Source organism: Cheilinus undulatus, linkage group 4 (assembly GCF_018320785.1).
Source record: "Cheilinus undulatus linkage group 4, ASM1832078v1, whole genome shotgun sequence".
Taxonomy (NCBI): Eukaryota; Metazoa; Chordata; class Actinopteri; order Labriformes; family Labridae; genus Cheilinus; species Cheilinus undulatus.
The window spans coordinates 12,454,596-12,482,042 of NC_054868.1; the positions used below are offsets into that span (position 1 = coordinate 12,454,596).

The 27,447-nt window shown below is 39.3% G+C and overlaps 1 protein-coding gene across 1 annotated transcript; it reads left to right on the forward strand.

Annotated features, from left to right (window-relative positions):
- The first annotated feature begins 1,239 nt into the window (after window positions 1–1,239).
- Window positions 1,240–26,507, forward strand: naa15b (N-alpha-acetyltransferase 15, NatA auxiliary subunit b). Its single transcript, XM_041785649.1, has 20 exons — window positions 1,240–1,416; window positions 10,186–10,270; window positions 10,367–10,471; window positions 13,118–13,275; window positions 13,800–13,934; window positions 16,400–16,553; window positions 17,470–17,589; window positions 17,693–17,788; window positions 17,892–17,998; window positions 18,196–18,268; window positions 18,792–18,961; window positions 19,065–19,217; window positions 20,201–20,329; window positions 20,454–20,667; window positions 20,819–21,012; window positions 21,132–21,240; window positions 21,347–21,445; window positions 21,788–21,931; window positions 22,806–22,903; window positions 25,964–26,507. The coding sequence occupies exons 1-20, from the start codon at window positions 1,363–1,365 to the stop codon at window positions 26,159–26,161; spliced, it is 2,595 nt and encodes an 864-aa protein (XP_041641583.1). The 5' UTR covers window positions 1,240–1,362; the 3' UTR covers window positions 26,162–26,507.
- The last annotated feature ends 940 nt before the right edge of the window (window positions 26,508–27,447 follow it).

Genomic DNA, 27,447 nt, shown 5'->3' on the forward strand with positions numbered 1-27,447 from the left:
AGTAAATAACTATAATTTGACATATTAATCAAGAAATAATAAGGTGCTTTACTATTTTTTCAGCTTTTTGTAAATCAGTACATTTGAAAATTCATGGATAATAACAATTATATTTTAGCATTAAAACTATCATTTGGGTTAAAGAGCTTTTACATATTGGTGTATTAACCATTGCAGAAATATAAAAAATGATTTTGGTAATTCCTAGCTGTTAATTTAGGGCAGCTGTGGCATAAACCTTACTTGGGGTAGTGGTCAAATAAATTTAAGCACTGTATTTGATACGCTGAACAGCAAGTGGCACTGGCTTCAAAAATGTGCATATGAGCTGGTGACCTGGTGTAGGATCTCCAAGGAAATGACCATATACAGTGTGTACCTTAGTGAGAAATAATTAGCTGCTGCAGATGGTGATACAACCAGTCAACATCCAATGTACATTTCTTCATATGTCCCAGTACCTGAAAAAGGTCAGAAAAATTCCTGTGGTCTGCATGAAGATAGCCTAGCAGGTAATCATGCCCCATGTAAAAAGGCAGGCTGGGTTCAGGTCCAGCCTGTGGCTCTTTTCCCACATCTCACTCCACACTCTCTAAGTCTAGCGCTGGGTTGAGGAACATCTGGAGAAAATAAAACCAACTTTAAGGCTAAATAATTTTCAGGATTGTAATTGTGTTATTAAGTATAGTAACTGCAGGGTATGGATAAGTAGGACTTGGTATTAAAAACGTGGCTTTGGTACATCCGGCTACAAAATAGACTCAAAACAGTACAGCATGGAAAAAGAGGCCTTGGCTTTTTTTTTAAAAGGCCAACTACTGGCTACATCAGAATTAGCCTACTGAAAAGCTGGCAGGTTGATGGGATCTGAAATTTGCCAGAGCACCAACATAGAACACCTTATTTAAACAGCTAGCTGTCAAAAGTGAGTGACAGGCTATAGACTAGACTATCTGTCAGTTTTTAAAAGAATGTGATGTTTCCCCATTTTCATTATGAAAAAAAATCTAGACTGATTAAACTTTACTAGTTTCTCACAACTAAATATGTATTGTCTTATAAACATCGTATTGGCCTTTTAGCTATTCTCAATATTTGTTAAAATAAATTAAAATTGTTAAAATTGTTCCCATTTCTAAAGGGCCTTAACAATTAAAGCCTGCCGTCGCCATTTTGAAAGTTGTCGGTGCCTCTGTCACCACGTGAGGAGGAAGCGAGTGAGGAGAGAAGACGGAGCAATCGAGCGGAGCGGCTGGAGCAGGCGAGCCAGGGCCATCACTCAGCTCTACTCGTCTTGACTACCTGGGCTAACTTTAGCTACATGTGCTGAGGTCGAGGGGGAAACTGATCTCAACTGCAACAATGCCGACAGTTACTTTACCACCGAAAGAGAACGCCCTCTTCAAGAGGATTTTGGTGAGTTCACTTTTAGGAGGCTACATAACGATAGTTGTTGCTAATATGGAGAACTGGCTAGTTAAAAGTCTCAGCGGCGGCGCTCTGTGTGCCAGTGTAGCTCTCCGGTTGTTAGCGCTAGCTTCAGTTTGTTAGCAAAATGGCATCATTGAATGAGTGAGCTAACCCGGCCCTGACGTGCGCTGTCATCGCACCGTTGAGCAAAAAGGCTTTTCAGGACTCTGTTGTGATTCTGGCTTACGTGGTGATTGTTGTTTAAAATGAAGCACGAATAAAAACCATGGACTACGGTTTTAAAAGTCAGACTGTGATGATAATTGAACGAGGCCTGCCTACTTCCAAAACACAACAACCAACAGATTGAAGCTAGCTTACACGGTGGCTAACTCGTAGCCAATTTAACGGTCGTGCACGCTGTTAAGTTAGCTTTTTATTTTACTATCCTAAATGTTTAGGCATATGGCTGTTCTTAGACCAATGCACATTAGGTGTCTTTATCTGAATGTATTACTGTGTTTGGTTTGCACCAGACGTGGGCCATGCTAACCTACTTTGCGGACTCAGCCCACTGGCTGTCCACTTGACGTTAGCTAATCGGCTAACGTTAGCCAAGTAGCGTTAGATATGCTGGTATTGCAAACACAAGTTTATCGCCTGTGTGTATTTAATTGTGTGGGAGCTAGGTGGATACATTTTAATAAAATCTCTTGATAAGGCCAGTTTATAGGGCCAGTGCATGCTCGAACCGAGAGAAAGTAATAAAAAGACCGGTGTGACTGTGTCAGCAAATCTGTAGCGGCAACAGGCCTGCAGTGCTTTGGCAGCTAGCTACCACCCATTTGTCCATCCGCCTCTCTGTCATGTTTGAGTCCTCATGTCTCACCGATTTTTAGTATAAGTCTGCACACAGTTTTATTTAGGTCTGAGAAATGGTTACATTAGTGTGGATAATCATTGTTATTAACATTCCCAGGAAATGAGTGACTAAGTTGAGATATGCAAGACATGTTGCTGTAGAACGCTAAACTAGTAGTTGTCTCTGCCATGCTTTACTGTTACAAGTGTATGTTTAACATTAATGCCTAGACATCTTGGTATATACTTTTCAGGAACAGTGTGTAACACGTGGGCAGTTACAACTTAAACGTCACCGACCTATTCTGATAAACACCATTGTTCGGAAAGTCAGGGGCTCTGCTGGGACTTGGTTGTTTATTTGCACACTGGCAGAGGGCTGGCATTTAGTTGCTCTACCTCTGGCAGGAAAGTAAAACTGTGACCTGCATCTGATCTTGAAAAGTTAAGGCCTGTATTTTCTGCATACCTCAGAGGGGTATTGTTTTTCCAGGGGCTGTCCTCAGGCTGCACTGTTAAATCTGCTAGACTGACATTATGGTTGTCAGATCTTACTCTTACAAGCCAACTCCTCATAAAGTTAGTAAGCTGTATAAACATCTTTAGGCACAGAATGAGGGCAATTTTCATGAAAGGGCAGCATGGAAATCTTTTAACTATGTTGTACTAGCTGAAGAGTTTGCAGATTAAATGGTGTTATTTATGGCAATGTTTTCTGTTAATCTAGCCGCAGAATATGTACTTAAATGACAAATAATACTTTAGAGGAAGGGTGTTTCGATTCATAGGAAAGTGTAGAAACAAACGTTACAGTGAAAGTATTAATATAATTAATCATATTTATATTTGTAAGCCTCACCATGAGCCTTTTTGAGTCTGGTACTTCAGTGATCTTTTGCTGGCCTGAGTTCCTGTATGAGCATCCCAGGTTGAGCAGTTGTAAACATAAAAAGCATCTGACAGTGTTTCATGTCAATTGTAACACTTGTAGCATATAGTGAAGAAGAGGACTAAAAGCATTTTGTCTCATGGATAATGTGTGAACGATAATAGCCAGAATAAAATCAATACCTGTCATTGCCAGAACTCCCTCCAGTGGGAATAATGTAAGATTTGAAACTTTGGGAGCAGACCACAGCCCTCTATTATTTTTGCTTTCCCAGACTGAGAGTGCCCAAATGCATTATTAAAAATTGGCAGCTCTCCAACCTCTGCGTGGTTTTGGGGTTTGACGAGTTTCCATTTTACTGTTAGTAGGGGAACACTTTGTCCTAAATACAAAGCCTCTTGAATTAGACTTTGCATTAAAATTAATTTTAAAACGTGATCTACAAGATTAGCTTTCCCCTGTAGTTACATTTGCAAAAAAATGAATTGCATTCAGTTCAGATCTTTCTAATTGCTTCCCAATCTGAATCAAGAAATAGCCTTTGTTGCAGACAGAGAAGTAAAATCATAAGTACAACCTTTCTGTCATTTCTCAAGTCATAGAAATATAACAAATTATTAATCCTTTGATTAATTTTATGAGTTGCATAACTCCAAATTTAGAGGGCGTTAATGGCTGTGTGTAGTGCCTTGGCAAGCGATAAGCCTTCAGAGAATTGTAATACTTTAAACGGGACTTGTAGGTATTCTATTTAATTTTATTAATACGTGTAGCAACATGCCCACAACAAAGTGAAGCTCCACTCTATGGTTCAGCATGCTTCAGGACAGGCTAATATTAGCGCCAGAGAACAGCGGAATCATCTGTGGCATGTTTATTTAATGTTATCAGCATCATTTAGAAGATTACGGTAGGTTAATTTTGATTATTCTTTAAAGACCTGAAAAAAATCCTGCAGAAAGCAAAGAAAGCAGCTTGCTTAAAACATTTTTAAGCAGTTTCAAACTTGTCTCACCATGGCTTTATGAATTTATTAGAGAAATTTTTTTTAACTGTGCTTTTTTCTGATGTATTACTGGAGGCAGCATTTATTGTTCTCTCATGTTATTTTCTAGACCCAATTCATGCTTTTATCTTTAGTCTGTCAACTTTGACCTGTGTGTTTTTTATTCTAACATGCTTTAAGCTACATATGCTGTAAAATGAGTGATTTAAAAGAACTTTATTACTATGATAGCATAATAGTGCCTCATTTTGTGAAAGATGCCAAACTGAAAGCTCAATTCCATTTAACATAACCACCCTGTCCTCTCACTAAGTAGATTTGTTAAAGTGCTGCTTTTGCGCCATCATCATCATAAGTTGCTCTCCAATAATGTGATTTGCTTATGATTTGTAACCACATAAATGTTTAGTGTACTACTGCCCTCCCAACGTCAGGCTAACGCATCCTCAGTACTTTGTTACAAGCTTGAAATGTCCTGAAATCTAACACATGCACTTTTGCAGAGAGCACTGCAGCTTAGAGCCAGCATTCTGACGACAGTCTCTCTCTCTCTCTCCCTCCCTCTCTCTCCCTCTCCCTGTAACTCAGGGTGCTGAGTTATTTTTGGGGTGAGGTGCAGAACGTGCTGGATAAGCACAGCTGGTGGTGTAAATGTGGCTAAATTTACTTTAAATGTAATGCATACGTATACCAGTGTGCATATGGGGCAGGCGTAGTTCAGTCTGTAGGATTTGGGTCTGACAGTTGGACTGGCAATTGGAGAAGTACCAGTTCACTTCCTGATTACTTGATGCCCTTGAGCAAGGCACTGAACCCCAACTGCACAGGCGGCACTGCTTTGTGGGCAGGATTCCTCACGTTGACATCTGTCCGTTAGTGTATGTTCGTTGGATCCAGTTTATATGTCTTTGCAGTAGGGTTGGGCAATATGGAAAAAATGTATCATGATTTTTTTTATGGCCAGATCACAATTTCGATTTTATCAAGATTTTTGTCATTCTATTTTTAAGACAAAATGGTCAGTTATTGACCAGAAAAACAACCTTTTTCTATATGTAATTTTCAAATGCATAAATAATGTGTTCACAATAGAGTGCAACTAATGACTATTCCTATAGTCGACTAGTCACTGACCACTGAAATGATTTGTCGATTGGTCGGTGGCACGCTGCCTTGATGGCTTTAATGGCTCCATTTTTTTACTCACAGCTGAAAAAAGAACTTTAGCGTACTTACAAACCTGCACGAACAAGAAATAAAGACAATAAGTCAGAGTTCTTCATTTAAAAATGTCTTTAATAACACTTTGTGGCTTATGCTTTTATCATTTCGTTTCATTTCGTTTTACAGATAGACTTTGCTCCACTGTTAAAGTGTTGACAAACAGTGAAAGAGATGATGTGCATCACTCCATATGTAGCGTGTTAACATCAGAGGTAGAAAATGGGAGGAGGAAAAATAATGCCACTGTAACATTACACTATTGAGTTAAAAGTAAAAAGGGAAAGGTTTCAGCTTCTGTCTGAAGCACTGTAGTGTTACATTTAAGTTAAAAGCCAGGACCACATTACCAGTGGATGACCAGCGTTAGCTAGCATAGAAAGTAAAAACAAATTGCTGATGTGCTCTCGTGATATTTAAGGTCTGCTTTACATATTTTACAAGCAGTCTTTCTTTTTGAACTGTCAAGAGTGAAATATTCCCAAACTTTTGAAGTTTTAGGATGTGCAGATGTAGCATCAGGCGCCGCCATTTCTCTCGGTTTTTCACTTCCTGTCGATCACTGTTGAGCATGCGCAATCTCAACAAAGATCGTATGAATGACAGGTGGATGACTCCCAAGCATCTCAGCTTGAGAAAAAAAAATATTTTACAAACACAATAGCAACACACTTCGTGAAAAATGGTGCACTGATGAAGCAAACGAATCATTAATAATAAAATTTGCCGGCACCATTGATTATTGCAGACAACAGTGACGAATCAGTGCATCCGTAGTTCACAAGTCAGTTTTTTTCCTTGTCCTTATTCAGCAACCTTTTGGTCAAAACATTAAATGTTTTAAAATTTGACATTTCAAAGTTGGCACCATCAGGTCACAAGGATCTGAAGGTCTTCTCCCAGAATATTTAAGGACCAAACATATATTTTCCTGCATCTTGATCTATCTTATGGAACCATTTTCTGTGCTACTTTGAAATTCTGATTTGTGTATCCTCTCAAGTGTTTTTAAATCTGTCTCTTGTTTATCAGGCACATTTGAACACATTGATTTTCCCTTTAAAGCATGTGGACTATAAATTGAATCTCTACAGCTGAAATTATAAACAAGTGTCCTGTTCATATGCATTTTTATATCACAGATTTACTTCAGCCTTTTTAGAGACTTCCAAAACAAGAACATATAAAAATAACCTGGAATATGATTAATTTCTGAGATACGTTGTTATGCAGTAAACTAGTGACTGTATGTTATTTTTACGTAATTAAATTTTTTTTATTTAAAAAGGGGTTGGGAAAGTGTTGGTCTACAGCCGTGAATTAAGCTGTGATGAGCAAAAACGCAGGCTGTTTGTCACACTGGTACCTTCTGCAACTCACAATTCAGGAGAGTGGAGGCAGATGCAGGCTGAGATTAGGGCTGGGTATTGTTAAGAGCCTCACGATTCAATTCAATTTTGATGCTTTAGGTTGCGATTCCATTCGATATCGATTCGATTCGATATTGATTTAAATGCTTCAATGTCAATTCAGTAAGAAGTAGAAATACACAAATAACCTGTTGACAATTTTTTAATAATTATTTTCATGCCCATGTGAACGTATTTGAAGTCACCTCACATTTTTGAGCAATAAAACATCTGAAAATAAAAATTTGCACAATAATAACTTATTTGTGTATGTGGAGCACAGCGACCCCCACTGGCCAGGAGGTGAATCGATTCAGAGGATTTGCTGAATCGATAGTGAATTGGGGGAGGAAATATTGCGATGCATCGATTAATCGATATTTTTACCCGCCCCTAGCTGAGATCATGCAGATTTTTTCGGTCTGTGTAAAGCACTTTGTGACTGTTGTCTGTGAAAAGTGCTATTCAAATAAACTTTACTTACTTATAGTAGCATGTGTGTAGGCTAAAGAAATACAGGGAAATCAATGGTTATACCATTTATAAGATTTCCTTATAACAATAGATGTCTGGACCTCACAGACATCTCCGCCTCCCTCTGTGAAAGGACCCTGATAATAAAAAGTTTCACTTGTGATTCTGTTATCCTGACGTTTACCTGCCAGGTGGAAAGGCTTGCAAATAACGTGTGGAGAACAACTGAAAGCAAAACACTGTCAGCTGTAACAGTTCAGACAGCACTATCTGCCTTCGCCACACTTTCCTTTCTTCCCTGTTCAAATCACAGCAGACGGTTTAGGATGTCATCTTTTGAGCTCATCAAAAAAACGTTCAGAAATTTTGTGCAGATTATGCAGATAACGTGTTTTTTGCACACTGATGCTTTAGAAAACCAAGACACAGCTTCTTATATGAGAAATCTTTTTAAGGACTAAGTCTTAAGTTTAAGTTTTATTTGCAGCCATGAATCACCGTTGTATGTGTTGAGAATCAGAAAAGGAGGGGATGAGGGAGCACAGAGCTAGAAGTAAAAGAGCCAATTCTATGGTAAAACAGCTTTAGCAGATCAGCTATACATTCAATTTCTTTACCATTGGAGATCATCCTATGGCACACCCCTAGTGCAGCATGTTCAACAACATTGTAAACTTAAAATTTCCCTTGGAGGATGGATAAAGTATTTCATCTTTGTGTACTTGGATTATGCATTTATTATTGATTGCATTGCTGATAGCATTGGCTATGCCTGTTGAGTTAATGAGGAAGAAACTAGTAGAGTTTTTCTTCCCTTCAAGTCCCTAAAGTCCCTCTGAACAGGAGGGCTTTACAAATGCAGCTGCTTTATGCCAAGGACATTTTTTGTGTTACATTGTCACTCAGACAGGTCATTTCAGTATTTAGATGGAGCAGCATCAGAGCCTGTCTCCTCTGTGCTCCAGCTTGACGTCTCTGTTGATGGTGTAATGCTCCACTTAGTTCAGCAGTCAGCTACTTGAAATTTCATAAACAACCTTGGCACCCTTGTGTGTTTTTGACGTCATCTTTGTTTCACCATTAGTGAAGTCAGCAGTGATACAACGTAATGCCATCTGCCAGCTTGACTCCTTCTGTCTCACTCTCACACACACTTACACACACCATCTCCCCTGACAGCCAGTGATCAGCTTAAAAAGGGAGGTGGTTTAGAGTTGATCGTGCAACTGCATACCTAAATATAACTTAAGGGCAAAATGCTGGTAATTCCTTAAAGGTTGGTGTATACTTTGTGTCTCGGTAAAATTCATGTGTCAAAATAAGGCTGAAAAATGTTATTAAAAGTTTTTTGGTTTTCATATGGATTGTGTTGATTGAGAATGTTCTTTTGTGGTTACAGTTCTCATGCCAGTGAAAGTTAATAGCCTACTTGCTGAACTTTATTGTTCTTGGTTCTAGTTATTTTCCCATTTGACTGGGTACATATGTACAGTCGCTAGAAAAAGTATGTGAACCCTTTGAGATTTCTTGGATTTTTGCATAAATTGGTCATCAAATGTGTTCCGATCTTCATCTAATTCACAACAATAGACAAACACAGTCTGCTTTAACTAATACTACACAAAAAATTATATGTTTTTATGTTTTTATTGAACAAAACATGTAAACATTCACAGTGCAGGGTGGAAAAGTAAAGGTAGAAATGAGGTGAGTGTACAGTGCAGTTGCTAACAACTTGCAGTGATAAATGCATTATGGGTAAAATAAGGTACAAAAAAGAATGATGCTCAACCTAAAGAAAGTCCATTATATTAGTTTTCAGAACTATTATTAAAGTATGAGTTAATAAATGATGATCAACCTCAATAAAGTCTGTTATATTACCATTATTATAGGAGTTAGGCTAAATCAGTCCGACGTTGTCGCATGCACATTTGCAGACAGAGCCTGTCCAACTGGTGGAGGAGTATGTGACTGTTACATCAAGTGCAGCATTTTAACAACTTGTTATCAGCTATGGTCCTTAAATTACAACATCATGACACTAAAATATTCTTAAAACTGTAAGTGATTTCTTTAATTTTTCTTTATAGTTGCTTGCATTAAAACAAAATACAAAATTCTATATTCTACATGGTGCTATATCTATCAGCCTCTCCTTTAAGACAGTGTTTGCTGAGCATGCAGCTGCTGCCTGGTGTGCCCTGTGCGCTCTGTAGCGCATCCTTTCAACCATAATACTCTTTGCCATAAAGATTGTTAAATGGGTCTCATTTAAATCATTTATTGCATCATATTAACATTCGCTTTTGCTTTAATTGCCAATAGTTAAAAGATTGGGGGGAAATGTGTAGTAGAGATATTTCAGTTTGTAAATATTGCAGATCAGTATTTTCCAAAATTATCTTTTTCCCAAAACCTCCCTGGTATGTCAGTTTTACATCACGTTATGTCACATTTCCACATTCTTGCCCCTACATTTGCATTCATGCTTTGGTCCACCTCGTCCTTCCATGGCCAGGCCAGGGAAGCGTGTCACGTCCAAGTGTGGGAAAGAATACTCACACTGGTCAAAGGTACTGGACTTAAGACTCAAAAACACCCAGGCACAGTACAGATTGCCTAGTATAAGTGCACCCTAGGTCTCACCTTTTGGTTTTAGTCCAGTTTAGTCTTCTGTATTTTGTCTGATATAAAATACGTTTGTATATGTCTTCCGGGTGTGGTTTTCATATACACACCATCACACATATTTCCTGTTTTTGAAGGTGCATTGTACTCCTGTGTGTGTGTGAAATAAATAAATGAATAGACGGGTAGTTATGAAGCTGGACGATGCTGTGAACTCAAGGATGAGCGTGATCATCCCCCTCTCGCTCTCTGAAACATGACCCTTTCTCCTCTTCCTTTGACAGCGATGTTACGAACACAAACAGTACAGAAATGGGCTCAAGTTCTGCAAGCAAATCCTCTCCAACCCAAAGTTTGCAGAACATGGAGGTAAGCAGCAGAGTTGTGGATAAATGAAAATCACGATCTGTCATGAAAACCTGTCCTGTATCTGTAATAGTCTGCTGTACCTTTGTTGCCATTCAGAGACACTTGCTATGAAGGGCTTGACCCTGAACTGCCTGGGGAAGAAGGAGGAAGCATATGACCTGGTGAGGAGAGGCCTGCGCAATGACCTAAGGAGCCATGTCTGTATCCTTACTCATGGAATGGCAAAAAGGATTTGTGTACGCAAGAAGTTGTGATGTTTGTCAAGCTGTTTAATTTTTGTTAAGCTGTGCTGGTGTTTTTTGTGATGCCACAGAAATTTTAGATGCCACACATTGTTCTAAGATGCTCTTGTCTTTGAACAGTATAGTCAGCACATCCCCCATCTCTCTGTCTCTCCTTCATAGGCGTAATCACACACAGTCAGTGTTGTCTCTGTGACTCCCTGGTCACAGTGAAATCTGCACAGATTTCCAGCAGTTACATGCTTTCAGCCTAAGTCCCTATGTCAACATAAATGTAAGCAAACACCACTCTGCAGTGCACAGTATGAGCATTGGGGAATGTATGCTTGGAAACATTTGGTCAGCAATAGGGGCTTTGTCGTGGATAATACATTTTTTCAGTGTTTGTCCATTTTTTGTGTTGATTATCAATAAAAATAAGACAAGCGTAAACAAATAGCCTAACCCTAACCCAGTCCATAGACTTAAGAGTGGCCAATTAGTTCAGAGTTGCCTGTTTAGTGAAAGAGAGGGAAAACTCAATTTTAGCCTTGTTTCCACCAGATGGTCTGTTTGATTAAGTACAGTTTGGTATGGTTCAGTACACTAAACATCAAAATAGTTCACATTTTCACAAACACCCGTACCCTCACTTGGTGGGCTGGCTATGAATGTGAAGTCACATGGAGTGCGAGTCTGCTGGTCCAGACTGACTGACTTATAGAAAGGATGAGTGACAGAAATCAGTAGGGAATAAGCAGTAAGCAGCTTTATTTCAGCTGCAAGTGCTCTTTAAAAAGATAACTACCTCTTAATTATGTTAGCCATGGTCAGTACAGATCCTCAGCTAATGGAATATGTGTACAGAAACATTTTGAGTTGTAACGGTAAGTTCATATGTGAATATATCTAGTCTATAACAGTTTATACAGCATAATACAAAGGCTTAGAGCTGTACCATGCGAATTTGCCACATTAAAAATAAACCAAAGCTTTAACTGGTGTTAAAATCAAACAAGATTAAGTCCAAAATCCTGGGTGCGCTGATCTCGTTTTAAAATAGGCTGCAGCTGGAGTTTTACAGGAACGTTCAACAGCCACGGAGCAATGTTTTTTTTTTTTTTGTTTTTTGTTTTTTTTTTAAGTTACATAAAGTAAGAAGCAGATGAATAACTATCCACACTATAGAGAATCAACTGGTCCAAAGCTTCATATTCATAAAACATCAGCATTTATTTAGTTTCACATCCATCACTGATTGAACAGACTGATGTGAGCCTTCAGGCTCTGCTTTGTGTACTAAAAATCAGGTCCAGATAAACGTCAGGAAACTTGATTTGTGGCCAGATATCGTATCCACAGACTAGGAAACAGTGTTGATCTCTGTTGACTCCAAATATCCCAGATTTAAGCAGATATGAGTCCATTTTCTCCTGTTTTTGCCTGCTCCTCGCAGAGACTTCAATGTTTTGCAGCCTGGAGCTGAGCAGTCATCTCGCGCACTGATGTGACGTCAGTGCAATCTCCCTGTTGTTGTTGTGTGTAGCTCCACCTTTTTGGGGTGGATAGGTAAGACTGGCACCTCAACGGACGGGTGTCAAAAAGTGTGACTGTACAAGTTGTTTTTTTGGGACCCTTTCCAACTTTTGCTCTATGGAAATGCAAAATAATATTTGCTTTGCCACACCAAACTGAACCGGACCACTTAGTGGAAATGACCTATTTGGTGAGCTGGTGGCCTAGTGGTTAAGCACCGCCCCCACCCCTATGCAGAGGCTGTTTTTGTTGAAGTGGGCAGCCTGGGTTCATGTTCACCTTGTGGCTCCTTTCCAGCATGTCATTCCCCATTCTCTTTTCCCAGTTTCAAACTCTGTCCACAATCCTATCTGAATAAAGATAGAAAGCCTAAATAAAAGATAATGAGGTAAAAAAAGGACGATGCACAATACTGTTTTTTTTTTCTTTTCGCTGATAGTAACGCACTTTCAAGTTTTTAGGATGAATAAATAAACAAATTTAAGTCTTTAGATCACACATAAGAACTAGAGGATTGAAAATGAACTAAAACAATGAGTTAAGCTGAAACTCCACAAACTTATTTGTAAGTACAGCTGATATTTACTGCTATTATAGGTGGATGTTTACAGTTAATATATCAGTTGGAAACATTGGCAGAAATAATCATGTCTGTGAATATGTTAATGAACTTTTTAAGCTAAAATCTGCTGATATTATGCCAAAATGTCATGGATCCCATATAAAAACTCTATTTTCCAGAGTGAGTGATACACAAAAATAGGGTTGTGTTCTTGTTCCCCTTCTTTCTTCTCTTATGCCTCTTTACCTTTTTATGTAGTTTTTTGTTGTTCTTTCCCTATCCTTTCCTATCTTTTCTCAGTGTAACTTTAGGAAGTTTGTATATATTTAAGAGAAACTGTTTAGAAATTATTATGCAATGATTAGTCTAATAATTGGTCTATTCTAGCCAGGAAATGGTCATTGTGTGTCTATAACCTCACTATCTTTGTGCACCTCTGTGTGCACCTCAATCCTCTTTAATAGGATTGGAAAACCATGTTGTGGTATGGAAGAGATATTTCCCCTGTTCCTTAACTCTGTGTCCCAGGCTGGCATGTTTACGGCTTACTGCAGCGCTCAGATAAGAAGTATGATGAGGCCATCAAATGTTACCGTAATGCTCTGAAGTGGGACAAAGACAACCTGCAGATCCTCAGAGACCTTTCCCTGCTGCAGATCCAGATGAGAGACCTGGAGGGCTACAGGGTGAGTGCTGATACGGGAACTATAAGTGGATCTTTCAGTTAGTAATGTTTTTGTGATAACAATAAAAATTCAGTTCAGTCGATCTGTCCTGCTGTAGTCAGGTCACAGGGTCAGCTAAAGAACAGGACAGCCTCATGTGAAAAGCAGATTGAAGAAAAGCCTTTCACCACACAAATTATCATGCATTAGCATTTCTGGGAAAAGGACCTTTAGAAATGTACTTCTTGCATCCAGTTTGGCACTGGTTTGGAGATGACAGAGCATATTAATGGGAAATAGTAGGTTGTAGTAAGTCTTCACAAAGTAGAGCAGCTCTCCTTTGACACATCTTCAGATTAAGACATGTACTTAGAGAAAGGTATGAAATGGATTTAAGTCTGAAAGCATAGATGATATGTATGGAAAGGCAGAGGCTCTGCATTAGGTGTTATTGACTTATAAATTATTCTTCTGTGTTATAATGCTATCATGATTTTGATACAAAAAGGATTAAATCAACCAGTTTAAATATTTGTTTCCTTTAGGAGACACGGTACCAGCTGTTGCAGCTGCGTCCAGCGCAGCGGGCCTCCTGGATTGGCTATGCCATTGCCTATCACCTCCTGGAGGACTACGAGATGGCTGCTAAGATCATTGAAGAGTTCAGGAAAACACAACAGGTTAGTCTCAGTTACAGATTTGCACTGACTATAAGGGTACAGCCCCACTGAAACTGTTCAAGTGGCGATCTGAGGAACGCCCACCTCCATTGCCTGCTATGTTTCTTTGCATTGAGGTGTCTTCTCATTAAAAACTAAACTCCATGTGGTGTATGTACTAAAAAGTAACCCAATATTCATATTTCATGGGTGAATTTCACATAATGAGAGAGAAAAGCTGTGTTTTGGGTTTTTTTTTTTTTTTTTTTTTTAAGATTTATTTTTGGGCTTTTTCGTGCCTTTATTAGAGATAGGAGGACAGTGGATAGATTCAGAAACAGGGAAGAGAGCGGGTAGAGACATGCAGGAAATGGTGCCACAGGCCGGATTCGAACCTGGGCTGCCTGCGTACATGGTGCGCGCCCTAACTACTAGACTAGCGGCTCGCCCCAGAAAAGCTGTTTTAAATGTGTCAACTTGTACTTCTGGCAGTTGCAAGCTACATACAAAGCATTTTGGGAACCTGATGGAGCATGAGGCCAAAGTTGTCTGCACTTTAAAATATATTTTCTCCTTTTAACTTGTGAAATTCATCCGTGAAAATGAAACATTGGTTTATTGTTTAGTACATACACCTTATGGAGTGACGTTTTAAGTGATGATACCCCTTGATCGAAGTAAATTTGTAGGCAGTGAAGATGGGTAGGGCAGGAAGCTCCGTTGGCTCGCTGCTTGGTTGTATTCAGTGGAGCCATACTGTCAGACAGGAACAATTACTTTTTCTATTTAACCTTGTGTTCACCTTCATGACTGGCTGCATCATGTGCAAAATTAACACACTTGAAAATGAACAAAGCATGTTACCTAACAACACATCCAGAGTGAACACCAGGAAGCTCAGGCTTTATGCAACTAGATAATGTGTTTGATGTAACAGCAGATATGGCAACACTTGAGTTCACTGTAATGTTAATTCTGAGATTAGAACTCTCATAATAAACCTTGGTAATCAATAGTAATGTCTGATCAGCTTTGCCAACTAATGACTGGTGGTTACAACACAAAAGCTGCACTGGGTATCTCTCACATTTACTCTGGTCACTGATGTTAACAGTAAGTGTTTTGGTGAAATTAGTGACCCTGTTAATTGGTGACCTCCAGTCGAATGGGTCTGTAGATACTGTTGTCACAGCAGCTTTTGAAAACAGAGAATCCTCACAAATGCCTCTTTTAGTCTTCATTATAATTTCAAAATACACTCATAAGATACAGTTTTAATGAAAAACAAAACAAGCAATATCACTCAAACAAAAGTCCCCAGTTTATAGGTCATTCACTGAACCAAAACACACATCTTGTTTCCATACATTTCTTGCAGCTTTCTATGTTGACTTCCTAAAAAGTAAATTGTCTGTCGCCAGACAAGCATTTTAGCTGTTGTGAAATGGCAATGACATACCATGCAGATATGGATAATAGTGGATGTGCTCTAATAGCTTGTCTTCAAAACTTTCTGCCAGTGTTTTCCCTTCTGTTGACTCTGTCACATCACCTTTGCCTCTACACTGCCCCTACTGGCCATGGGCTTACTGCACCTAGGGTCTGCTTCAGGCTAACTTTAGAGGATGTTGACAGCCGGCATACGAAACAGATGCAGTAGACACATGGCAGCGATTGTGCATATGAACAGTTAAATGGAGTTCACCACCCCTACAGATGTCATGATATTAAAATTTCATATCACAATTACAGAGACCTAAAATATAATTTATTATCAGAATTATCACAGTATTGTTTAGATTAGTGGAAAATGTTCAAAAAGTACTAATGCAACTGAAATCATTTCACCAAGCTTTATATTTAAAAAAACAAAGAACATTTTTCTGATAAAGAAAAAAACACTTTCTCATCCGAAAAAATGCCTTCATACAAGTTACTCATCAAAAACTGCATTTTCATTTTCCAATGTGGCATTTTAACACATCATGACAATAAATTTGCATTCGTCTTTTGTACTGAGCTGACCTTGAATGGATCATATTATAACAGTAGTCCAGCCTAAACAGCAGCCATTTCACTGATGTCAGCATGGACTTCAACATGGGATTAATGTTTTTAACTGGAAGGACACAGCACAAAGTTAAGGAGGGCTTCTTACAATGATCTGAGCAGATGAAGAGCGGCTAAAGCATGCTACAGCCACTCAGTCTTTTTAATATGATATTAAATATGAGTGTTGTAAACTGGTCACATCTACAACAGAGCTTTTCCCCTCTCTTTCTCTTGCTTGCTCATGATAAGAGCAGTCTGCTTCCTGTGTTTGTACTATGTGTGTAATACAACAAGCTGGTGTGACTAGGCAATTACACGTATATAGCAAGAATCATGCCGTTTCCTGGCCAGCACAGAAACAGAAGTCCACCCTGTAGATTACATTGTTTATTGAAGAAAGTGTTGATTTCACTAACAGCTCTTTGTTTTTCCAGACGTCTCCAGACAAAGTGGACTATGAATATAGTGAACTCCTGCTTTACCAGAACCAGGTCCTTAGAGAGGCGGGCCTGTACAAGGAGGCCCTGGAGCATCTGTCCAACTATGAGAAGCAGATCTGTGACAAACTGGCTGTGGAGGAGACACGAGGTGGGTCACAGTCCTCCTAGTCCCTCCTTTTTAAGACACGATTCAAAGCCTTTAAAAGCCTTCTTCTTCATTTTCAACTTAACTCTCCCTGTACAGTGAACAAACACAAATGCATATATAGAACTAGAAAAGCACTCTAAGAGCACAGACCTCTGCCATTAGCCCTAACTCCTAATAGTACAGAATCCTTCAAAAAATTCCTGGATGCAGACGGTGATCTGGATCACTTTCAAAATCTAATCAGTTTTTCCTTATGCCATTCCTGACAATTCCTGAAAATTTAATCAAAATCCGTTCATGACTTTTTGAGTTATGTTGCTAACAAACAAACTAACAAACCCTGCTGATCACATAACCTCCTTGGCGGAGGTAAAAAACCTCAAAGCTGCATGCATTCACAAACAAAGGCACAGACAGAGTTTATGAAAATGCTGACCTAAAAATTTAGTTTTAAACAGCCTTCAAAGAAACAACGGAATCAGCAGACCTGATATTCTGGGGAGGACTGTTCTAGAGTTTAGGTGCTGCCACTGCAAACACACCATCACCTCAGGGTTAAAAATATGAACGAGCAATTGTAAAAGAGCCCTGATCAGATGATCAGAGAGGGCAGCCACTGGGATATGGGCTCAGTAAGTCAGCTAAGCATGCTGGGGTCAACTGTACTCTGTACTGTACTGGAATCCAGTGAAAGGAAGCAAGAACCCATGTGATATAGGAGTAACAACCAGAGTTTGATAGTAACCTAGCAAGTTTCTTTAAAGTCTTTTCATAAGCAGTTTTTCACCCCAAAAGTCAAATTACTGTTCTTGCACATTAAGGTTTCTCCGTATTTCACTCTTAGCTTACTTTAAGTCTAATGTTTTTTTTTTGGTTGCACTTTATGACAGAGAAGTTCTTTCCCCTGTTTCTATAGGAGAGTTACTTCTGAAGTTGGAGCGTCTGGATGAAGCTACAGAGGTTTACCGCCGTCTGCAGGAGAGGAACCCGGAAAACTGGTCCTACTACCATGGCTTAGAAAATGCCCTTAAACCAAGTATGGCACCCCACTGTCTTTGTTCAATAGCATTCCCACTAACATATAAAGTATCCATATTATTTTGCACTGTACACTACTGATTGTTGAATATCTTCTTCAGGCAGTGTTGAGGAGAGACAGAAGATTTATGAAGATGCCTGGGAGAAATTTCCTAAAGGACTTGTTCCTCGTCGGCTGCCACTCAACTTCCTCTCTGGTGTGGCCAACAATATATCTCAGTTCACTTAAAACCATTATGGTATTTTATCTTAAATTTGTTGTAACAGAGTAATTAAGTTACGTTCTCCTTCTCTCTTCAGGTGAGAAGTTCAGGGAGTGTCTGGACAGGTATTTAAGGATGAACTTCAGTAAAGGCTGTCCGCCTGTCTTCACCACTCTCAAATCATTGTACAACGACAAAGAAAAGGTAACGGTACTGCTGCTGATCATGCCAGATGACTGTTCTGAATCTGAATCATGATGTCGCTTATTCCTTTCTTAAACCTATATAATGCAAGAAAGAAGAGAGGTCAATCTGAGGAAGAGCCTCTAGTGTAATAGATTAAAAATGTTCTGAAGTAACCAAACATGGTTAAACAAAAAATGTCCTGTTTCTCTACGCAGGTGTCAATAATTGAGGAGTTGGTGGTCGGCTATGAAACCTCATTAAAAACTTGTAGAATGTTCAACCAGAATGGTGAGGGAAAATTTTCAAAGTCATAATGATGAAATTGATGTTAATGTTGTGTAATCAGCTTTATTGCGTGTGCATTGTAATGTAATGAATATGTTTTATATTGTAATCATTAGTCTTTGTAATCCAACAGTCCTAGTGTAATTGTTGAACCCTCTGATTGATGGTAATGATAGCAATACCAGTTATATATAAATACTTCAGCAAGCCATCACTAAGCTCAGTCAGAAATAACAGTACATTTGAGTACAGCCCAATAGCTTTTTACACTGTTGATCCAAAATAGTTCTCCCTAATATTTTTCATGCTCCTCGTCATTTTAGCTGAATCAGAGTTTAACTACAATACTGGGCTATTGGAAAGTAAGAGTCACACAAATACGAGTTTTGATTTTCTTGAAATCTTATGGATTAGAACATGAAACTTGAAGTTGAAAAATTAAACTTTCTTTGTATCTAGAAGTGTAGCTGTTTTAGTCTTTTGTTTGCATCCCTGACAAATAAAACCTTGTTATGCTCTGTGGCAGATGACGGTAAAGAGGAACCACCAACCACGTTGCTCTGGGTGCAGTACTTCTTGGCACAGCACTATGACATGATTGGCCAACAGACACTGTCCCTAGAATATATCAACGCAGCCATTGAGAGCACACCAACACTCATCGAACTCTTCCTCATCAAAGCCAAGATTTACAAGGTAACAGATGCTGCACATTGGCTCATGTGTGCTGTTATGACTCAGATGTGAAGAGCTTTCTGTGCTGTGTTATGACTGTTTACTGACCTGTGTCTACTTGCAGCATGCAGGGAACATTAAGGAGGCTGCTCAGTGGATGGATGAGGCCCAGGCTCTGGACACAGCTGATAGATTTATCAACTCCAAGTGTGCCAAGTACATGCTGAAGGCTGGCATGATCAAGGAGGCGGAAGAAATGTGCTCCAAGTTCACACGGGTGAGAAAACTGCACACAACTGACAGCTGACGAGTCAAGAGACGAGTTTTGAAATATGAGAACAAACTTGAGGGTTTTTTCCTGTTGAGATGATTCATAAAGAACTTAAGAAACCTGAAGGGAGATGTCAAGAACTTCATCTATAGCTACCATACAACTTTGAAAAACAGTATGGGATTCCCGCTCACTGCATCTGTTACAAATAGTAAATTAACTTAAGACTGAAAATGCAAGACTAACAGCAAAAGGTATTTGTGATAAATGAAATTATATATCCATGATTTATTGTTCATAATGAAGAGTGGACCTCTAAAGGCTCAAGTGCTTATGTACTTCAAGTGTGTTTGTCTCAGGTTAAAATGTGGGTGTTTACTAATTAATATGAGAGCAGGAGGAGGCTTTAATGAGTAAGTTATGATGCTCAACTAATTGCATAGGAGTAATGAAACAAAAATCTTTTGCTTTTTGAGCAGTAGCTCAGTTTAAAAAAAATTGTTTTGGGTGCAATTATAGAACAACTTAGTGAAGATGTACAACATATTTATCCTAAGAATTGAAGGGATCCTCAAAGTTTTTCTCCTTTAAATACTGCCTGATTAGTACTACATTGCTTGTTAAGGCTTTGGACGGAATAAACAACCATATCTGCAAATGAATTCACACCTAGAGGGATCCTGAACAAGCCTGATCATGAAACCTCACACATGGGCATCTGTCTACTGAAAAAGAAGGATGCTTAAGGACCATTTGACTTCCAGTTTGCAGTTTAAGTTGCTGCTGATTGGTTTAAATTCTACACTATTTTTCCTGCACATTTTATGTTATTAACAAAACTTTTACCTACTCTACTTCATGATGGTAGAGCAACGGTGCCCCCTTCATTATTGAGTGTTTGTTGAACATTGAGACTAATATGTATTGCATTGACTCCTAGAGTAGTTTTTGTAACATGGGCTTTGCTGTTTTTGTTTCTCTCTGTCCAGGAGGGAGCATCTGCAGTGGAGAACCTCAACGAGATGCAGTGTATGTGGTTCCAAACGGAGTGTGCACTTGCTTACAAGGCCATGAATAAGTATGGGGAGGCTCTGAAGAAGTGCCATGAAATTGAAAGGGTGAGCCCTTATTATCAAGATTTATACTTGACACAACTGGACCTTTATTCTGTCTTTTTTATAGGTCATATCCTTGATTTCTTTTTCTTGAATATTCTTTTTTCTATTTTTTTTCCCTATACAGCATTTTGTGGAGATCACAGACGACCAGTTTGACTTCCACACCTACTGCATGAGGAAGATGACGCTACGCTCCTATGTTGACCTGCTAAAATTGGAGGATGTGCTGCGAATGCATCCCTTCTACTACAAGGCTGCCACCACAGCCATCCAGATTTACCTGAGCCTCCATGACAATCCCCTGACAGATGACAGCAAGGAGCTGCAAGCCGACACCGGTGAGAGCCAAAGAATGAGAATACATGACTTGTGAAAGGTTGCACACTGCCAGACGAAATAGTAATGCACTACTGAGTTTTTGGTATGTTTCAAGCATCCAAAAACAGAAAAAGGTTATTTTTTTCATGATCTCAAAACCATTTTTTGTAGCTAACCTATCAGATAAAGAGCTGAAGAAGCTGAGGAACAAGCAGAGGAGGGCCCAGAAGAAGGCCCAGCTGGAGGAGGAGAAGAAGAATGCAGAGAAGGAGAAGCAGCTTAAGAACCAGAAGAAGAAGAAAGAGGATGATGACGAGGAGATTGGAGGTCCCAAGGAGGAGCTCATACCTGATAAACTGGTCAAGGTAAGAAAGAGAAAACTAGTCTTACACATGTAATATCAAGTGTTCCAGAGATTAGAAGCAGTGAAGATGATAATGACTTGTGTCATTTGTGCCCCCTCATCCTCGGGTTCTGTTCATAGGTAGAAAATCCACTGGAAGAAGCCGTGAAGTTCCTGATGCCTCTCAAACACCTGGTGAAGGACAAAATAGACACACACCTACTGGCCTTTGAGATATACTTCAGGAAAGGTCAGCATGCACTCCCATTTATAAAATGATTGGCTGAATCTTATGTAGGTGAACATTTCCTTTGTTTGGTTTTTCAGTCACTCATTTTTACAATTTTTTATTTTAGAGAAATACCTGTTGATGCTCCAATCAGTGAAGAGAGCGTTGGCTATCGACCCAGACCACCCGTGGTTACACCAGTGTCTAGTTCGCTTCTTTAAAGGAGGTACGAGACAGAACATTGCATTAAAAACAATATTGCCCCTTTTGTTATGTCCCCTTTGTACTTTCCTCTCTTCTCCTGTCTTACAACCCATTACATTCTTTTGCTGGCTTTCCTACTTCCTACCTACTAGCTTTCCTCAACCGCTTACAACCATTAAACCTGGTCCAGAATGTATAACCTACATTTTAACACAGATGCATTTTAAAAGTATAGAGGCATAATGGATGCAGAACTTAATAACAACATTGTTGCAAAATTGCAATCTAAAAAGGGCATTTGTTTCCTATTCCTTCCACCATCACTTATTACTCCCCTTCATCTTCCTCTTCTCCCTTTGTTCAGTCTCAGAGAGCAAGGAGCTACCGGAGGTGGTCAGGACGGTCCTGAAACAGGAGATCACCCGGCTGTTTGGCGACAGCAACGCTAAGAGCTTTAACCAGGGCTACCTCACCAAGCACTCAAACTCCATACCACACCGACTGGCTGGTAGGCCTCCCAGACACAAATGTGCACACACAATGTTTTGACGGGATAGCTTACAACAAGTTTACAACTTGTTATTGACACAACTTTGAATATCGTTCTTCTCTGCAGTTAAACAAACAATAAGCCAGCTGGTGGTGGTGAGGTGTCTTTGTCCCTTACTGGGTCTTCTTTTGCATTTTAATACATGGTAAAGGAAACAAGCGGCTTATTCTGGGTTTGGAGCTAATTACTTGAGATAAAAGTTACTTTAAAGAAATACTATGATTCCTTCATCTAAATCCAAAAACTATGAAGCTATGAAAGCTGTCAATCAACATTTGAATTATAACATAAAGTCAAACTGTAACCGCTAGCTGCCAACAAGCATCATGCACTGTCTAGTATTGCTGCAACATGTAATTGCATTTCTAGTCCGGTAAACAGTAATGATACGATTCTGTGTACCTTAGCTTCAGTGTAGATTCAGTGAGGGGATTTTTTTAACGGTCATTGGGAAAGAATTAAGAATTTGACCCTATTATTTTGCTGACACTACCCTTTCCATGACATGGAGCTGATCCAGTCTTTTTTTTTTTTTTTTATCTAAGATGTACTACTTGTCATCTCAGGATACTACCATCCTTTTGTTGTTGTGATTCCTTTAGTTATCTAATTTGATGGTAGATGGTTTTCTGTGGAGAAATTCAACCCAACAATTTGTCTTTATTATTCTATTTCTAAAAGTGTATTTTATTCTTGAATGAAATTTTGATATATAGTATGCTTTAATTCAAATATTGAAAACTGTAAGTTTCAATAATAAGTTTTATTAACCAATCTGTCATAAAATAATTAATTTATGAAAGACTCATGGGTGCTTTTCTCTCTCCTGCAGCTGCTAAGATGATGGTATATCTGGACTCAACAACAGAAACTAAAGCAGCAGAACTGGCAACTGCATTAGATGAATCACTCGACAACAGAAACATACAGGTTTGTATTGATCAGGAATGTGTTTCTGTCATCTAAATCCATAATTCTGTATTTTACAACCTGAAGAGGGGACTCATCTTGTTCATCCATAAAACATATTTTATTGGAGGGTGGTATGCCTTTTGGTGAAATAGGGAGATTTTCAGGACATCTACAGGCTTTGTGAACAAACCCAAAATTAGTGGGGATGCTGAGCATCCACACTATTGATATTTTATTTTAGAAAACGATACCATTAGTTAAACCAGAAAAGGCATTTTCCTCAGAAACTTGGCTGTAAATCCTGTAGTAGAGCACCGTAATGTGTGATTTAAACATAATCTAACCTATTATAAATCACGTTAAGAGGGCTGTTTCTCAGTTGATTATTCCCGTACTAACTTTTTTGGTTAAATAGTTGTCATTGTATGGGACAAGGCTAATACAAATAACAAAGGTAAACCTTAAACTTGATATTGACATGAGTACAACATAATTCCTATGATAATAAAGCTGGTAATGCCAATCGGACATTAGAATGAAATGAAGCCGTAAATAACTATACCAGGTTAATGAATGATGACTGTTGCAGTCTAATCTAAGATGCTGGAGAAATGATATTAGAGGGCAAGCAGACTGACGATACCAAATTCTAAAGTTGCTGTCAGGAACCTTAATTTGTGTCAGTTTTTTTTTTTTTTTTTCAATCATATCACTTACTATGAATTATTTTTCTCACAATTGTTATGAAAGGTACATTTCATCTGCTAGCAGTAATATCTTGTCTGACATCAGCCTTGAGAAAAATCACCCCTGTTCAAATAGTGACTTACAGGCCCTGATTAGGTTTATACTGCGGAAACATTATCAATCATACCAGAGCTGCATTTCTAACGAGGAGTCTGGTTCAGTTCAGTTCAGTACAGCATGCAGTGATTTAAGGTTCCATTTTTAAAATCTGGGAAAGGTACCAGAATAACTGATCCATAACATCCTACTTTCTTGGTTCTCAACTGCTGGGTCAGCGCCCAAAGGTGGGTCAAAAAAGGTGAGCCTGGAAAAAAATGGCTTTAAGTCCATGATGTATGGAAGGCCTTAGCAGAGGTTTATCCATACATTTTATTTTACTGTTTTTCCATGATGAGTACATTTTGGTTGTTTTCTCTAAGGAAAAAAACCTGGTTGACTTATTTTAATATTTTAGTTCCTCCAAAGCTCTTAAACACCCAAATTTACTCTTTATTATGGAGTACAATGTATGCTAGTTTAGGGTGACTATAGTCAGGAGTTTGTCCTGTCTAAGTCATGTTTGTAACAAATAAGCTTAAAAAAAATCAATATTTTATGTTAAATTTGTTTGATTTGTGAAAATTTTACTTTAACTTGGGCTGCAATTGCTGATTAATGGAGTAATGGTGGGTCCTGAGGCTAGACCAGTTGAGAACCAGTGCCTGAAAAGGAAGGAGGGCGACACACTGCAGTCCTTTGATGGCTTAAGAGGAATCTTCAGTTTACGTGCAATGATGGCAGTAATGAAAAACATAAAATGTTCCGTGTTTTTCTTTTTAGTGTTTTCTAATAGAAATAAAACAGCCAAAATGGGACTAAATAAAGAACTGTTTGAGGGTCAGAAGAAAAGCTCTTATTCCTGAGCTCAGCTTAATTGTCCAGATCTGGAGAAAAGGGACTGGTGTTCCCCTGCTGATAGTGAGGCTGGAAAGACATCATAGTGGAAACGCAAGCAAGATCAGGGTTACCGGTACCAAACTGCTAAACTGTCCAAAAAAGTATTGTCTGTTGTAAATGCACCTTAAGTATAGCCTACCCTTCATTCCCACAACTTTATACCATGGTCTTGGTGAATACTCAATTCCGATTGGCTGTGGAAGTTTCATTGGTGTCCATTAACTTCTGATATATGGACACCTATTGAACTTAAAGTAGTTCTGGTCAGAAAATCTACACTGTCCCAAATAATGCGCAGCAGCCATTAGATGAGTTACCATAGCAACCTTAGGTGGTCATATTTTCTGAGCAGGGAGCACAGCGCTGAAGCCTAAGGAGCCTGCGGACAGGCATCAACCGTCACTTTAACTGACATAAATAAAATGACAGACCCTTGGTTTAAGACCAGTAACACAAGATGGTCTTACCTCCTTGTTCCCAGGCTCATACTATCACTGAGAGGTGAGTGTCGCAAAAACTCACTTCCCTCCTGTTCCAAATCCTATTAACTATTGGCAGAAGATTTAGATCACACTAAACAGGAGAAAAGAAGCCATCATGGCTTTGTAGAGCCAAAAGGAATGCGTCTGATAAACAGGCATGCTAATATCAGATAAATATTGAATGAAATATTGTCTCTAACAAAGAATCAGCACCTGCAAGGCGTGGATAGCTCCGTCTCACCTCCGTGACCTCGTAGTGTAGAAGGAGGTATTATTCTGTTTATTCAAACAGAGCTGGTCACGTAAAAAGAAGTTTTCTATCAGATGACTGTTCATGTTAACTTACAGGTTTATAGTCTGATCACAGATGACTCTCCGTCTTCCTCGTCTTCATGCCTTTTCATTGATAAATCAGTTCAGAAAGTGCACTGAGGGGACTAGTTATTGTTCCGTTGTGACTTTGTATCTATGGCTTGTCCTATTTACTGGAGTACTGAATAATGTTTACATTCCTTAAGAATGTTACAGGTTTGGAATGACTTTTCCAGTCTTGGTCAACCCCTCAGGCGTTGTTGGGGAAAAGGAATTGTTGCTTTAGTAAAACTTTCTATTTTAATTGCAAAACATATGAAATGATAAATAAGCAATTTTATTCGTTATTTTCTTTGGTAGGTGACCATGTTATAAGCAGGTTAGTGCCCTTTGAGGTGTCAGGGATTAATGGACTTCGCGGAGGTAACCGCCCTTCACTCCATGTTGTCCGTTAAGCCCTGGTAATTGGACACCACGTTGGGCATTAACCCTTACGTAACTAGTGTGAACTGCTGTGAATGGATAAGTCTTGAATTAAAGCCTTTGAATAGACAGTGCTTCCCATTTTAATTTCATTCTTTTTTTTGTCTTTCTTCATCAGATCTGCACAGAGGTCCTGGAGTGTCTTCGGAGCGGAGTCTTAGGCGACTGCAAGGAGCGTGCTGAGTCATACCGCAGCGAGTGTCACAAGCTTTACCCGTACACGTTAGCTTTCGCACCCCCAGGATACGAGGAGAACACCAAGATGGCTAATGGAGATGTTTCCACAGAGACGGAGGAGTTGGCCAATGAGATGTGAGCAGGACAGATCAACAGTGGATGAGATAAAGGAACGGGGCCGAGCATGAAGCCTTGTGGTACGCCTGGCAGCCATTTTGTAGAGCCAGACATGGGAAGCGAAAAATGGGTGTTTCGTTCTTTGGCTCAGCTTAATCGGGTCTGACCTGGCATGGCTCGGCTCTCTCCCACATGGTGAAAATCAGGACTGTGCGTTTGTGTGAGTGTGTGTAGAGAGCATGTATGCGGTTGTGTATATTGTGGGAAAGAGGGGGGGAAAAGAGGAAGACAACTGAATGACCATTTAACTTTTTTAATAGAGCTGAAAACTATGCTGATTATGAAAATAAACAGTAGTTATTGGCAAACTGTCGGGAGAAACTGTGATGGACTGACATGGAGTTTCGGTTTCTTCAAATATGATCAAAAACGGTGACAGTAACCACTCGAGTGTACTCGAGTGTGAGTGTAACTCAGTGCTGCCCCAACATGTCTATCACATACTGCTTTCCCCTTATTTTAAAATGTTAATTTAAATAAAATAGGACGGTGCTGTCCCAAGGGAACGGGAGACTGAGCTGAGAGGATCTGACTTGCCACAGATCTGTAGGAAGCTGAGCGGGAAGAGTTACTGAGGACCCTGAAGTACACACTGAAGACCAGCAACCACAGGTGTTTCTGTATCTGCTGTTGCTCTGTCAAACCTCTGATCTACATCATGTGGAAGTGCAATGGAGTGTATAAGGAAGAGGACAAAGCGCTACGGGGGCAAAGCACAAAGGAAGCTGCCTCACATGTTAACTTTTGTTTTTTAATAAAACTGTGCTTCCCTCACAGTTCCCACCTCAACTTGGGAATATGTTATCCTCTGTCTGTAATTTTGGAGCACCTTGTAGCACACATTTAAAACTGTAAAGGCTGTGTATTGTGCTCCATTTCAAACACACTGATTCTCTAAACATTTTTAAATAGTTCTGAGAAAGTTGGATAGATCCAAGCAATACCATAGATACCTTCCTGTCCATTATGGGTCAATAAAAACTTCTATTGATGATTATTCCTAGATCTGGTTGAAGTGGTGGCACTGAGCCTGCTGGCAGAGTCTTTGTGTTGTTGCCGTTGTCACTGCTAGAAATGGTTTTATCTGCATGTAACAGTGAGTCAAGTGGAAAAAGCCTCGTGGACCTCACTCCTACAGCTCCTCTCTACTAATAAAAATGGCTCCTGTAAAGGTCAGAATTCAGGCTCCAGAGCTGTTAACCCCAAGTGACAGAAGTTAAAATGTTTAAAGGAGAGTAAACCATTACG